The sequence below is a fragment of the Pan troglodytes genome, chromosome 4 (genome assembly GCF_028858775.2).
Source record: "Pan troglodytes isolate AG18354 chromosome 4, NHGRI_mPanTro3-v2.0_pri, whole genome shotgun sequence".
Lineage (NCBI taxonomy): Eukaryota > Metazoa > Chordata > Mammalia > Primates > Hominidae > Pan > Pan troglodytes.
In genome coordinates, this window is record NC_072402.2 from 138,674,810 (window position 1) to 138,688,983 (window position 14,174).

General features: G+C 42.2%; 12 protein-coding genes across 12 annotated transcripts in view; all 12 read left to right on the forward strand.

Moving 5' to 3' along the window:
- Nucleotides 1-14,174, forward strand: part of PCDHA2 (protocadherin alpha 2) — a 217,237-nt gene that overhangs the window by 164,621 nt on the left and 38,442 nt on the right. The window lies entirely within an intron of this gene.
- PCDHA3 (protocadherin alpha 3) overlaps nt 1-14,174 on the forward strand; it is a 211,072-nt gene that overhangs the window by 158,456 nt on the left and 38,442 nt on the right. The window lies entirely within an intron of this gene.
- The window catches only part of PCDHA4 (protocadherin alpha 4), a 205,021-nt gene that overhangs the window by 152,405 nt on the left and 38,442 nt on the right, over nt 1-14,174 (forward strand).
- PCDHA5 (protocadherin alpha 5) overlaps nt 1-14,174 on the forward strand; it is a 190,432-nt gene that overhangs the window by 137,816 nt on the left and 38,442 nt on the right. The gene's annotated exons all lie outside the window — the stretch shown is intronic.
- PCDHA6 (protocadherin alpha 6) overlaps nt 1-14,174 on the forward strand; it is a 184,102-nt gene that overhangs the window by 131,486 nt on the left and 38,442 nt on the right.
- The window catches only part of PCDHA7 (protocadherin alpha 7), a 177,804-nt gene that overhangs the window by 125,187 nt on the left and 38,443 nt on the right, over nt 1-14,174 (forward strand).
- PCDHA8 (protocadherin alpha 8) overlaps nt 1-14,174 on the forward strand; it is a 170,851-nt gene that overhangs the window by 118,235 nt on the left and 38,442 nt on the right.
- The window catches only part of PCDHA9 (protocadherin alpha 9), a 164,532-nt gene that overhangs the window by 111,916 nt on the left and 38,442 nt on the right, over nt 1-14,174 (forward strand).
- PCDHA11 (protocadherin alpha 11) overlaps nt 1-14,174 on the forward strand; it is a 144,497-nt gene that overhangs the window by 91,881 nt on the left and 38,442 nt on the right. The window lies entirely within an intron of this gene.
- The window catches only part of PCDHA12 (protocadherin alpha 12), a 136,716-nt gene that overhangs the window by 84,100 nt on the left and 38,442 nt on the right, over nt 1-14,174 (forward strand).
- Nucleotides 1-14,174, forward strand: part of PCDHAC1 (protocadherin alpha subfamily C, 1) — an 85,375-nt gene that overhangs the window by 32,759 nt on the left and 38,442 nt on the right.
- Nucleotides 6,744-14,174, forward strand: part of PCDHAC2 (protocadherin alpha subfamily C, 2) — a 45,873-nt gene continuing 38,442 nt past the window's right edge. Inside the window, 1 exon segment of the mRNA NM_001082592.4 lies at nt 6,744-9,863. Within this exon segment, the coding sequence (NP_001076061.1) occupies nt 7,299-9,863 (2,565 nt within the window). The 5' untranslated portion in view covers nt 6,744-7,298.

Sequence of the window (14,174 nt, forward strand, 5' to 3'; positions counted from 1 at the left end):
TCAATCAAGGCATATTGTTATATATGGATCAAACTAAAAAATTTTAAGATCTTTAAGACCATTAATTCAGAGATGCTGTATAAATAGAATCAGTACTAGATTTTTTGTTTCAATTCTATCAGCCAAGTATAACATGCTTTTCTTGCTTGTGATAGAAAAAAAGAGAGAAAAAACACAGAAGCAAAATTGAAGAATTTGTAAATCATTTCTAAATAATTTCAATAAAATGAGCTTTGAAAGGGAAAATTTTTAGATAACATTATCTCATCAAAATGCCTTAAAGTATATTTTAATATTCAGTAAGAACAGTGTATATTAACATGGCTAATTTAGAGGATTTATATTTTACCCACATGATAATGTATTATGCCTGTAACTGCTAAAGGAATTATGTAGCAAAATCTGTCAAGGAATACACGAGTGGGATTTATATCAGAAAAATCAAAGCCATTTGTAAAGCCCCATTACTTAGGCAGAATATCATAGGTAGGAGGTAGATGTTACTGAAAGAAGAAGTTGGGATATGAAATACAAATCTATTTTGCATCATGATTTTGTTAAGTCCGGCTGTTTATTATTACAAACATGTACAGAAGATTCAATTGAAGTTTCTAAAAGAGAAAGAAACTTGTAGTTGTGGGAACAATAGTATTCCTTATGAAATACTTAGATATTAATAGCTTGAGACTGATAATACAATTCTTAAGTTAAGGGTTGCATGTGTAGTGGTCAGATGTTATTTCAGAATCTCAAGAAACAGAGCCATGGTAAAAAGAAGCTTCCTGGAGCTTCTGATAAATTCCGTCACCTTTTTGGGACCCAGTTTCTTCATCAATACCAACCTCATTAGGGTCCTGTGAGAAGTACATGAGGTGAGATATCTACTGAAATAATATGCCAACTCTTAAGTGCCAAGACATTAGGATGCAAGGGGGGTGCCCAAAAAGTCAACAATTACTTGATACTCTAGATATATGTATGGATAATTTTGAGAAGTAATCCTTCTTACACAGAGGTGTAGGTTTGTTTGTTCCAAGCAGCAAACATAATGGGTATAGGAAAGAGAAACTGTGGCCTTCATATAGACTGAGCTTAGGAAAACAGTTGGAAAACAGTTCAAACTCAAGGTACTTCAACAACATCTAGTGTGTTTTTGAAATATATTTTTAAAACCCCTATCCAAATCAATGAATGCTTTGGCTAAAACCTACTTGGGAATGAGTGTGTTCTTTAGTGCCAAATACTCATCTTATTTTAGTCCATGATTTTAGTCCATGGCTAAAATCCCAAGAGTTACAGAGGAGAAATAGGGCCAAACAAGGTTTCTATTAAAATAAGAGGTCCCAAGTGATGAATGGAAACTTGGAACAGGTTTAATGGCAACTATAAGCCAGAAATTAGCTGAAATACACACTAATGAATTTGGGGCATATCTTGAGTTTCAGATAGAAAATTGGTACTAAGTTTAGTGAAATAGAAACATAGCTTAACCTAGGCAGTTGCAATTCTTGTTCCAAAAATGCTCAATTTGCTGCTGGACTGCATGGACACTTGCTACCTCCTTGTTTTGAGTCATTAACAAAATGTTGAATGGGATATCTGGAGTATCAAGTAATTGTTGACTTTTTGGTCACCCAACCCCCTTGCATCTTAATGTCTTGGCACTTAAGAGTTGGCATATTATTTCAGTACATATCTAACCTTATGTACTCCTCACAGGACCCTAATGAGGTTGGTATTGATGAAGAAACTGGGTCCCAAAAAGGTGATGGAATTTATCCGAAGCTCCAGGAAGCTTCTTTTTACCATGGCTCTGTTTCTTGAGGTTAAAGAACATGATTTACCAGGCTCTGTTTCTTGAGAGACCAAGAGTGGATCCCTGTAGCCCCCATTAGAATTCTCCTTCTAGGTTGAACTATTCCATTAGTAAACACTTTTTGGCATGTTATTTAAACAATTACAAAATCACCTAACTACACTGTCTTGCAGCTGCCTTTCTTTCTTTATCTTGTCCACATGAGTATATTGGGAGACTTTGTTTAATGTCTCCACGAATTCTAGATAGACTGTTCCTGCAGCATTTCTTTTTTTAAATTTTGTTTTGATAAGCATTTATTTTGGCAATGATTCTAGTAAATGAAACTAAAATGCCCATATGAAAAACAATCTTAAGTCTATGTGGTTAGTTTGAAGTTACCAGTTTTTAATTAAGCCGGAGTAGTCCTTAGTATGAATGCCTTCATTTCTAAGTGCTCATAAACAATCACTTTAGTAATATTACAGTTTTGAAGGAATTTATATCAAGCTTAATGGCACTTTTTAAAAGATAGGAAATTGGGTTCTCTAGTCACATCTGTAAGTTATTTCAGTGCCTTGGAAGATCATTTATCTGGCCACAGATGATTGACTTACTTACATCATTTTTTTTTTTTTTTTTGAGATGGAGTCTCACTCTGTTGCCCAGGCTGGAGTGCAGTGGCATGATCTCGGCTCACTGCAACCTCCGCCTCCTGGGTTCACGCCATTGTCCTGCCTCAGCTTCCCAAGTAGCTGGGACTACAGGCACCCACCACCATGCCTGGCTAATTTTTTTGTATTTTTTAGTAGAGACGGGGTTTCACCATGTTAGCCAGGATGGTCTCGATCTCCTAACCTTGGCCTCGGCCTCCCAAAGTGCTGGGATTACAGGCGTGAGCCACCACACCCGGCCACTTATATCACTTTTATGCTTCCTATCTCCTTATTGATCTTGAGGTTCAAGTTTCACTTAACCATTTTCTTCAATGAAAAATAATTTTATAATTTAAAAAACCTCAACCTTTAATATTCTATGATTCTTGTTAGGCCATCTCAATTGAGAATACTGATAAAGAAGTAAAACTCCCCCCAATACTGGCTAGTTTGATTTTATCTGTTAATATTACGCAATCTGCCCCAAACCTGTCTCTCCCTTTTTATTGTTACTTATCCAAAGATGGCTTGAATCTCTTATGGCTTGAATCTCTTTGTTTATTCTAAGCAATTTTCAGACACCTCAGCCAACTATCAATAATATATTAGTTTTTTAGAACTAAAAATATAGAGGATCTCCCCCTAAAAGCCAATTGTTAATGCCAAATACTTGACTGATATATTTCTTCTGGAGGAAGGGAGATGTGAAAAAATTTAGCCATCAAGTTATGTGAAAACTTTTTCATCTTCCCATCCACTGGATGTTTTATCTGTAAATAATGCTATAATCATATTGGAAAGTATTTTCCTTCTGGGGATGCATGAAGATCAGGAATCCTATTCGTTTTTAACAAGATGGAATTTTTAAAAACTACTTTGGACAACTCTAAACATCAGAGATGACCATTTGTCTCTCTTTTATTATATAACTTGTGCTCGGTTTGTTGAGCAACATAAATACATGAATTAAAAAATGAAAACTAGCTCCTTCCCTATTTGACAGATACTTCTCAACCTCCTCTCCATAAGATATGCTCTATCCCTATATAGGAAATTTTTCTGTAGCAGCTTGAGTTTACTAAAAATAAGATCTGAAGAAAATGAAGCAATTAACATTTATTGAGAGTCTATAAGGGTTTCTACATTGTGAAGGAGACAGAAATATAAGACATGGCTCCTGCTTTCAGGTTGCTTATAATTAAAGAGATAATATTAAATTATTTGGATGAATTTTAAAATGACACATGCCATCTTACAGATATGCTGTAGACTGTGAAAATGAAAAAAAACACTCGTGTTTAGAGTAGACACTGTTTCATGGATTAGGTAGGTTTTCATCTGGACTTTGAAATGTATGTAAGATTTTATAAGGAGGAGAGAAAATAAGAAGCTGTTTGTATTAGAGTTACACAGATAAATTTGTAAATTTAGTTCTTTTCAAAGAACATTAATTGAGCACCTCTGTGCCAAGCTCCCTACTGGATGCTGTAGATTACAGCATGTTTAGGAACTAACTTCATACTCTGTTGCTAAAGTATTTCTGTGTTTTCTAAAAAGGTAAATCTCTTGTGAGGAAACAAATCTCTTGAAGGGGTTCTCATAACAGAAGTCCCATTTACTTCATGATATAAAAAGGGGCTGTTTTTTGGTTTTGTTCTCAAAATGTAGGATATAGTTCTAGAAGTAATTGGGAAAGCTTAACTTTGTTGCATACGCATCTTCCCTATCATGGTTGATTTCCTATATGGCATAGTTAAATGTGCTTATCCATGTTTGATATCTAAAGGGCCATGCTACATATAGACTGCCAACTAAGGTTTCATCTGATGATAATAAATTGTTATATTTAATGACGACAGCAACAACAACAATAATGTACTTAACTAGTCACTGTGCAAATTGCTTTACATACATTTTCTCATGTAATCATAATAATAACCGTATGAGTTTTGCTTACTATTGTTTTCCTTAATTAAAATGAGTAAAGTGAAGCTTAGGCTAAGTAACATGTCCATAGCCAAACAGTTAGTCACTGGCAGGAGTGTGACTGACTCCAAAGTCTATATTCCTAATTACTGTGTTCTACTTTTTAATAGGGAGCTCTTGAAGGTCCAAGGAAAGGAATGCATAATGGTGTGGTCAAGGCATTAGTGTTAATATTTGTAGAAAGGGTAATTAATAACAGTCTGAGCAATCACATTCTAACAACTAGTAAGGTTGGCAGGAGCCTCAGTATAATGGTGTGAGGAACGAAATCATTATAGTGCCAAATAGAGTATACCATCTCTTTAGTACAATGTCTTTCAAAATGAGGCTGATTGTGTTGGCTTTATGTTTGACTCCTTAATAATTAAGGCAGTAAATTCTAGCTGGAGCTAAATACCTACAAGGCCTAAAACAGCATAATGGACAACCTGGCAGGTGTCCTTGCTGGAAGATGACAAGAGTGCTGAAAGGAGAGTCCTGGTTTTTCTCCCAAGACATGACATTTGGGGGCTTCCATTAAAAAATCACCAAGCCTCTGCCACTGTAATCTCTTCCTTAAGTGCCTATGATTTTTTCACAGTCACAGGTCTATGCCTGGTCAATACCCAGTGGCCAGGTCTCTGAGCTGTGTGCAGAGATGGCAGCGACTTGGAGGGCTGGGAGGAGATAAGGGGAGGAAAGATCACTTTTCATGACAACTTACAACTTGATTCCACTTATAAGCCATTTATTTTCAGAAACAAGTAATGGGTGAGGACACAGGCCAGGTCCACAATTTGTGCACTTGAGAGATTAAGGCCTCGGAGATCAAATTACCACAGCAAACTGAGACAGAATTATTGTAGGGATGTTTGGGGAGGATGCAGAGAGAAGAGGAAGAAGCCAGAGACCCAAGAAAGGAGACAGGAATAGATTTCGATGAAAATTGCTTCCTACTCTGTACCCTTGAGGAAACAAAGAGGACAAATAAGAAGCAGCAGTGATAGGAGGCTGGGCGTTTCTCTGGAATAACACTGGCTAGGTAGTGGAGCATTGATAGTGAGTGTGCTTGGTCGGTGGAACGAAGGGATGTGCTAGTTCAGGCCTTTGAATTCTGGGTGTCAGGATCACAACCTTGGCTCCTTTAACTGTCCGCTCTAGGAGGGAAGCATGCCAAATGTCAGGTCTCACTCTGACTTTGTTCCAGTCCATAGCTAGAAAATGACCCATAGAGGAAGATCTACAGATGACAGAATACTGGGAGATGAAGAGAAAGGACGTTTTAGTGAGTGCTTTTTTTGCACATGAGGCAATAGATTTCAAATTCCTGTGGAAGAAATGTGAGAACCTGGGAAGAGTGAATATTCAGAACTGAGCAGCAGAGGCAATGACACAGCATGGAAAGATTTCCTCTGATCCTTCTACCTTCTCTTTTACTGAAGTGAATTTGTTGTCTCTGTGTTGCCTCTATAGCAGTACAAGAGGAAACTTGGGGACACAGAAGAACAGAAGTCTAAGGAGTCTTATATTTAAGGAAGATAAGCTGCAGTCATTGAAATTGCTGGTTATTGTAAGATAAATCCCAGACTCCCACATTTTGCTTAATGACAGCAGATTTTTTTTTTTTAACTGCAAAGCATTAATGGAATCCAAATTCCAGCCTGGCTTAGGAGATCAACAGTAACGCTCTTGATTTAATGGTTTTGCAGACTCTTGAAGACATTGTCATCCATTAAAGAAAAAATTTTAAATTACTCTTGAAAGAAAATGTCTTGGGTGATAAATGTAAAAGATTTGAAGCAAGATTAGAAAAAGCTTGAGAGAAGAATCTCTTTAAAAATTTTACCAAATTTTCCCCACTGTCGCCAAAATGGGTCAAATAATAGATTTGCCTACAGCTTCATGGAGACTATTTTTTTAAACAGAGCATTTTAAACATTTAAATATTGGTTATTTGCCAAGGCACACACTGAAAATAAGGGCCACTTGGCCGAGAGCAGAATTGAGTCTTGGATCCCAGGATGCTGGTTTTAGGCTTGCTCCCGGAAAGAGGGCAGCATTTGCCATCCCCCTTCTTTTGCCCTAGGAGTTGAGCACTTTCTGCAGTACTTAAGAGTGTCCAGGGAAGATGTGGGAGTCAGGTGAATAGTTCCCATCGCCAGTAACCCCAGAGCGCCTCCCCCTGCGTTGTTTCCTTTTAATGTTAGATCCGCCGCCTGGGTGCCCATACTTAGCTAAGGCCCCTCAGTTTATTTTCCTGAATTGCGCTTGGAGATCTTTTCCTGGGGAGCTGATAGCCAGACTTCTAGGGGCTTGACTGCTTTTCCCAGACTAATCTCCTTAAAGACCCGTTAAGCAGGGGAGAGACGGTGGAGACTGGATGAACTGGACAGTGGGGGTAGGGAGAAAGGGAGTGGCCGTGTTCCTGCGGTCCGCTGGGATCCGGCAGGTCCAGGGTGAAGGAGATGGGGCTGGAGAGGCTGAGCAGTCCGGGTTCGCTGTCCGCCACTTCGGCGCGGAATCAGAGCAGGACTTGCTGAGCCCTCCTACCCCTCCCTTTCCCCCTCCCCCTCTGTCTTCCCTTCTGTTTCCTTTTCCCTCCCCCTGGAGCTGTAGCGGCAGCAGCAGCAGGAAGCCGAGCCGGGTTGAGCGACTCGGAGGCGAGCGGAGGAGCTGCAATATGGGGAGTCAGCGAGGACGGTGGGGCCAGGAGCCCTTGGGAGGGCCTACGGAGGGAGCGGCCCCAGGCGCTTGCTAGAGCGTGAGCGGTGGGGGAGCGGGCGCAGGGTGGCACGAGCGGAGGCGGGGCCCGGGCGTGGGGCACGGCTGGGGAAGCTGCCGCCTCCGGCCCTGCCCGGCTGCCTCCGCCGCGGCCAGTGGCTATGGAGCAGGCGGGCACCAGACCTGCGGCGACAGAGCATCCACGGCTCCGGCGGCCCATGCCCTGGCTGCTGCTACTGCCTCTCCTGCTGCTGTTGCTGCTGCTGCTACCTGGCCCAGCGGCCTCCCAGCTGCGATACTCTGTGCCAGAGGAGCAGGCACCCGGCGCGCTCGTGGGCAACGTGGCTCGCGCGCTGGGGCTTGAGCTGCGGCGCTTGGGGCCGGGTTGCTTGCGCATCAACCATCTGGGTGCGCCCAGTCCGCGCTACCTGGAGCTGGACCTGACGAGTGGAGCGCTCTTCGTCAACGAGCGCATTGATCGGGAGGCGCTGTGTGAGCAGCGGCCTCGCTGCCTGCTCAGCTTGGAAGTGCTGGCGCACAACCCCGTGGCGGTGAGCGCCGTTGAGGTGGAAATATTGGACATCAACGACAACTCACCGCGTTTCCCGCGGCCCAACTACCAGCTTCAGGTAAGCGAATCGGTGGCGCCTGGAGCGCGCTTTCACATAGAGAGTGCGCAGGACCCCGACGTGGGCGCCAACTCAGTACAGACCTACGAGCTCAGCCCCAGCGAACACTTCGAGCTGGACCTTAAGCCCCTGCAGGAGAACAGTAAAGTGCTTGAGCTGGTGCTGCGTAAGGGCCTAGACCGGGAGCAGGCAGCCTTGCACCACCTGGTTCTCACAGCCGTGGATGGGGGCATCCCAGCCCGCTCGGGTACGGCACAGATCTCTGTGCGTGTCCTGGACACTAACGACAACTCTCCTGCCTTTGACCAGTCCACTTATCGCGTCCAGCTACGGGAGGACTCACCCCCAGGCACATTGGTGGTGAAGCTGAATGCCTCAGACCCGGATGAGGGCTCCAATGGTGAGCTCAGGTACTCCTTGAGCAGCTACACGTCGGACCGGGAGAGGCAGCTCTTCAGCATAGATGCCAGTACCGGGGAAGTGCGAGTAATTGGGGGGCTGGATTATGAGGAAGCCTCCTCCTACCAGATCTATGTGCAGGCGACTGACCGGGGTCCAGTGCCCATGGCAGGTCACTGCAAGGTGCTGGTGGACATCGTGGACGTGAATGACAATGCCCCAGAGGTGGTGCTCACGGACCTGTATAGCCCAGTGCCTGAGAATGCTACACCCAACACCATTGTGGCCGTTCTCAGTGTCAATGACCAAGACTCAGGCCCCAACCGGAAAGTGAGCCTGGGTCTGGAGGCCACACTGCCTTTCCGACTGAATGGCTTTGGAAACTCCTATACACTGGTGGTGAGCGGCCCACTGGACCGAGAGCGGGTGGCTGTCTACAACATTACGGTGACAGCCACAGATGGGGGAATACCGCAGCTCACATCCCTGCGTACACTGAAGGTTGAGATCTCTGACATCAATGACAATCCACCAAGCTTCCTGGAGGACTCCTATTCCATCTACATACAGGAGAACAATTTGCCAGGTGTGTTGCTCTGTACTGTGCAAGCCACAGACCCAGATGAAAAGGAGAATGCAGAGGTGACCTACTCCCTTCTGGAGAGGGAGATTCAAGGGCTGCCAGTCACCTCCTATGTCTCCATTAACAGTGCCAGTGGCAGCCTTTATGCTGTCAACTCCTTTGACTATGAGAAGTTTCGGGAGTTCTTTGTGACTGTGGAGGCTCAGGACAAGGGGAGCCCACCACTGAGCAGCACTGTGACTGCCAACGTGTATGTGGTGGACATGAATGACCATGCCCCTCACATTCTGTACCCTACCTCAACCAACTCGTCAGCAGCCTTCGAGATGGTGCCTCGAACTGCCCCTGCTGGCTACCTGGTCACCAAAGTCATAGCTATGGACTCAGACTCTGGGCAAAATGCTTGGCTTTTTTACCATCTAGCCCAGACTTCTGACCTGGACCTCTTTAAGGTAGAGCTGCACACAGGAGAAATTAGGACTACCAGGAAGATGGGAGATGAGAGTGGTAGCACTTTCAACCTGACCGTGGTGGTCCGAGATAATGGAGAGCCATCACTATCAGCCTCTGTGGCCATTACAGTAGCTGTGGTGGATAGGGTTTCCAAAATCCTCCCTGACACTCAGAGGCATGTTAAGAGCCCTCGGACATACTCTGAAATTACCCTTTATCTAATAATAGCATTAAGCACAGTGTCTTTTATATTTCTTTTGACAATCATCATTTTGAGCATCATCAAGTGCTACCGCTACACTGCGTATGGCACTGCATGCTGTGGAGGCTTCTGTGGAGTAAGGGAAAGGTCCCCTGCAGAACTGTACAAACAAGCCAACAACAATATTGATGCCAGGATACCGCATGGCCTCAAAGTGCAGCCTCACTTCATTGAAGTTCGAGGGAATGGCTCCCTCACCAAGACCTACTGCTACAAGGCCTGTCTGACAGCAGGCTCGGGGAGTGACACTTTCATGTTTTACAATACAGGGGCCCAGACAGGACCAGGGCCTTCGGGAGCCCAAGCAGCAGTGACTGACAGCAGGAACCTCACAGGCCAAAGTGGTCAGAATGCTGGGAACCTGATTATTCTCAAAAATGAGGCTGTTTCTCAAAATGAGGTGAGACAGTGGTCAGGGGGTCTTCTACAAACTCATGCATTTGTTACACATCCCCCAATATCCTGTGATTTGGCTTTATTGAGTCATTAACAGTGACAAGAGTTATCTGGTAAACTGAGTATATATAGTATCCACAATTTGATCATAATCTGCTATTTCCTCTCTAGAAAAATAGCACTAAAGAATTGTTTTATTTTTCATTTTCAGAGGCATGAAGCCTTGTCCATAAAATTGTTTGAGAAGTGAGGATTAGTCTTAATATTTAATGCTAAAACACAGATTTGTGGAGAAACAGGACAGGCCTTGGAATAGGGATTATGTTTTAGGGAGTAATGTTATGAGACTCAAGGAGAAATGGCCTCTGCTGTATCATCTACAGGGAAATTTTTCTTTTGAAATCCTATATGAGTGATGTTTCTTAAAAAGCTCTGAGGCCTCTAGGGGCTATCATAGTCACCACTATCTGCTGTCTCTGTTTATACTCTGGACTGTCTACAGTGGAAATTATCTAGTTAATATTTCTGGTACTTGCACTGAACCTATGTGATAGGATCGTCTGGAAATGCATGTCACAAGTGATAAAGCTGTAGTATTTAGACATCATACTGAAGCTAAAGTTTGCTTTGGCTGTATGATGTGGCATCTCTTCTGTAGAGGGCTGTCAGAGGGAGTGGATGATGGTGAGGCAGAGAGATTAAGTACCAATTTGTCTGGTTGGTCCAGGGAGGTATTAGAATGAGTGGATTAGGGGTGTGGGGGGATGGTGAAGACCAAGAGAAGCTGGGATTAGAAGGAAGAGAAGGGAAAAAGAATTCTCCCAATAGTCACCTTTCTTGGCATACTCTGAATTCATTGTAAGAGGATTTCCCTGAATTTAGCTTAAATGCAGCCTGTAATCTTCTGATTTTCTGTTGACAGTTTCTATGGTTTTGATGAGATGTAAAGTAGCCTTTTCAAGTCCTTCATGTCTTTAAGTTAAATGACAGTACTTCCAAAGCATGCATTCATTTTCTGGATCTAAAATTTGATTTGCTATAGCTTCAAAAGGCTGGCTTGGAAAGTGGATGGCTTACCCTACAGTAAGGTGTAGAGGCAGGTGTTAGTATATGTGCTAGTTTTGAGATTTAAGTAGGTATAAGGCCAGCTTGTTCATTATTATGAAGAATGTACATAAATTATTAGAAAGTAGATGAATATGTGTGTGTGTTTGTGTTGTGTGTTCGTCTCCATATGTATGCTTGAAATAACAGAGATATGCTTTGTGATACTTAAAACTTGGATTTCAAAAGCCAAAATTTTGTACCATAAATAGTGATGAATTGTTATCTTTCCAAATAACTACTTTGTAGAAAGGGCTTTTAGAGCTACTACACAATGTGTGAACAATATTTGTCTCTCCTCTATTTTTTGCAATATATTTTCATTGACATATTGCTGTACATACATATTGTATGTAATGTCCATATTGTTACATTTCAAGTTCATGGTAATCTTGAGGAATGTAATGCACAGGCACAAAAGTTCCCATTCCTGATTGAGAGTAGATTTTTCTCATGGACATTTCAGATAGATTTATTCATTTATCAGAAGTGCCTGGTGTTAGTCAATGCTGAGAAACCATGGGAGGCAGATTGTAGATTAAGAAAAATGGGGGAATAAATCAAAGAGTTTCCAGAAGTCTTTAGATCGTAGCATTTGAAAGCACGTAAAAGGGTTTAGCTTTAAATAAGGTTGCTGTAGACATTTGCTTAACAAATTCTTGTGAAGCCCTTTGGGATTGGGGTGGGCTACAGGTGGTGAAGAGGCATGAACAAGTCAGGCCAGGCTCAGCTTTGCCACCAGCTGTAAGCCGGAAGCTCAGAGGCAAGACACTGTTACCCTCCCTCTCCTGACTCAAAGCTTGGGGCAATTTGATACATAAACTATTTCTGTCTTACACTGACCTGTATATTAATATGTACTTTGGTACACAAACATTTAATCTAGGGAGAAAATTATTTCAGAAAGTGCTTGCTTTTGGGAGATTTTGCCAGGAGAGTGCATGACTTTAATAAAGGCAAATTTCTGCCAGGCACTTTTGGAAATCCAGTGAAGAACCCCAAGATCTACAGCTCCAGAAATTTTTGCAGTTATAGGGAGAGAGTGTCACATTGTTACAGTGTGGCAAGATAGGAGCAAAAGCCACTCAGTTCTGAAAGCCATCATTGCCAGATCAACCTGTTAAATTCCCATGTTGGGCTTTCTTTTTTTCCTACCTAGTTACTACAGATGGCAGGAGAGTCCTGGGGTACAATTAGTACCATGTGCCTACATTAAAAGTAGATGGGAATTAGAGAGCAAGAGTAAGGGAATTTGTACTCACTAACCACCCTGCTATATAGATATATGTATATCATACATATACACATACATATATCTCATATTACTGAATCTTGAATATTATTCAAGATTATTCAATATATTGAATATTATAATATTGAATACATATATGATTTCATTACCTGCAAGTCATGCGTTAAATATTTGTTAACATCTAGCATATGAGGAAATAAGCTCAGGGAGGTTAGGTAATCTACACAGCCACACTGCTAGTGTTATTTTAAGTTGTATCCATCTGACTCCAAAAACTTTTTTTCAATACTATGAGTAGACAGAAGTTCCAATGTTTATATTCCCTTTTATATGGGATATTCAGGCATTTAAGCTATCACTAATTCACCTAGTCGTATATATTAACTGCTTTTGGAAAAAGAGTAATTTCTGGCATAGAAGCAGGTAACAAATGGGAATGTCAGTGAGTTACTACTATTTTTTTATTTTTATTTTTTTGAGACAGAGTCTTGGCCTGTCACCCAGGCTGGAGTATAGTGGTGTGAATATGGCTCACTGCAGCCTCGACCTTCTGGGCTCAAGCAATCCTCACACATCAGCCTCCTGAGTAGCTTGGACCATAGATGTGCGCCACCGTGTCTGACTAGTTTTTAGGTGTTTTTTTTTTTTGGAAGAGATGGGGGTCTCACTATGTTGCACATGCTGTTAGTATATTTGTATTTGTTTATTTGCTTCACTATTGGCAAACGCTGTTAAGATCTTTTATTTTTATTATTTCACTGATTTTTCTCTTGTTGCTTATTAAACATCAGCATTTAACCCCAGACTCTAATCTGTTGGTAGATTTTACCCCCAGTGAGCTTATTTCATAAATCACTTGTGCAGTGAGGATTCTGAAGTAACTATTTGGCAATAGGGCAGAATTTCTCTTTGGAAATTTCTGAACTTGATACTGAATATTGTTGGCACTCCCTTCAGAGTCTCCATAAAAAGAAACCAAATTTTTTTTTTTTTTTTGAGATGGAGTCTCACTCTGTTGCCAGGCTGGAGTGCAGTGGCGTAATCCCGGCTCACTGCAACCTCCGCCTCCCAAGTTAAAGTGATTCTCCTGCCTCAGCCTCCTGAGTAGCTGAGATTACAGGCACGCGCCACCACGCCTGGCTAATTTTTGTATTTTTAGTAGAGATGGGGTTTCATCATGTTGTCCAGGATGGTCTCGATCTCTTGACCTTGTGATCCACCCGCCTTGGCCTCCCAAAGTGCTGGGATTACAGGTGTGAGCCACCATGCCCGGCAAAGGAAACCAAATCTTAAGGTAGATTCTGTGCATTTGTGGTCATGGTGTTGTGATTGCTAATGAGTCACTTTGAGTACTCTAGTAGATTTGTCCAACAGTGTCTCAGTGGGCCCAGTTGGCACAACATGTAGAAATTACGAAAGAGTAGCAGAGATGAATTAAGTTTGCATTCACCTTCACTTATTTTAAAGCAATTTGTAGTCACCAAACCTTCAGTTATTTCTGCCACTATGTGTGCATATTCACCCTAATTCCAGGTATAGTGACCTGAAAGAGTTAATTCTTCTTTCAGTGGCACCTACTTTTATTTCCCCCAGCACTGATTTTTCTATCTGATGACTCTATCCTGGAACAGAGTTTACACTCGTTGTAAAGTGACGTAGTAGTGAATTTATAAAAATTGCACAATGGTCAGAATAGACAAAGAAATAATATCTATGAGCTTCCACTCCAGTTTTTCATCCTCTGATGGTCACTTTAGAATGACTGGGGCTGTTTTAGTTTGCCAATTTCATATTGGTCACAGGACTCTTCTTCTGAGAAAAAGTTTATTTTCTTTGGTCTGATGATACAATAATTTATTTCAATTACCTCTTTCCTCAATTTTTCTACAGACTGCTGAGCCAGATGGAATTATGGCTGAGCTCTTCTCTGTTTCTGTATCTTGTACACATTCTGACTGA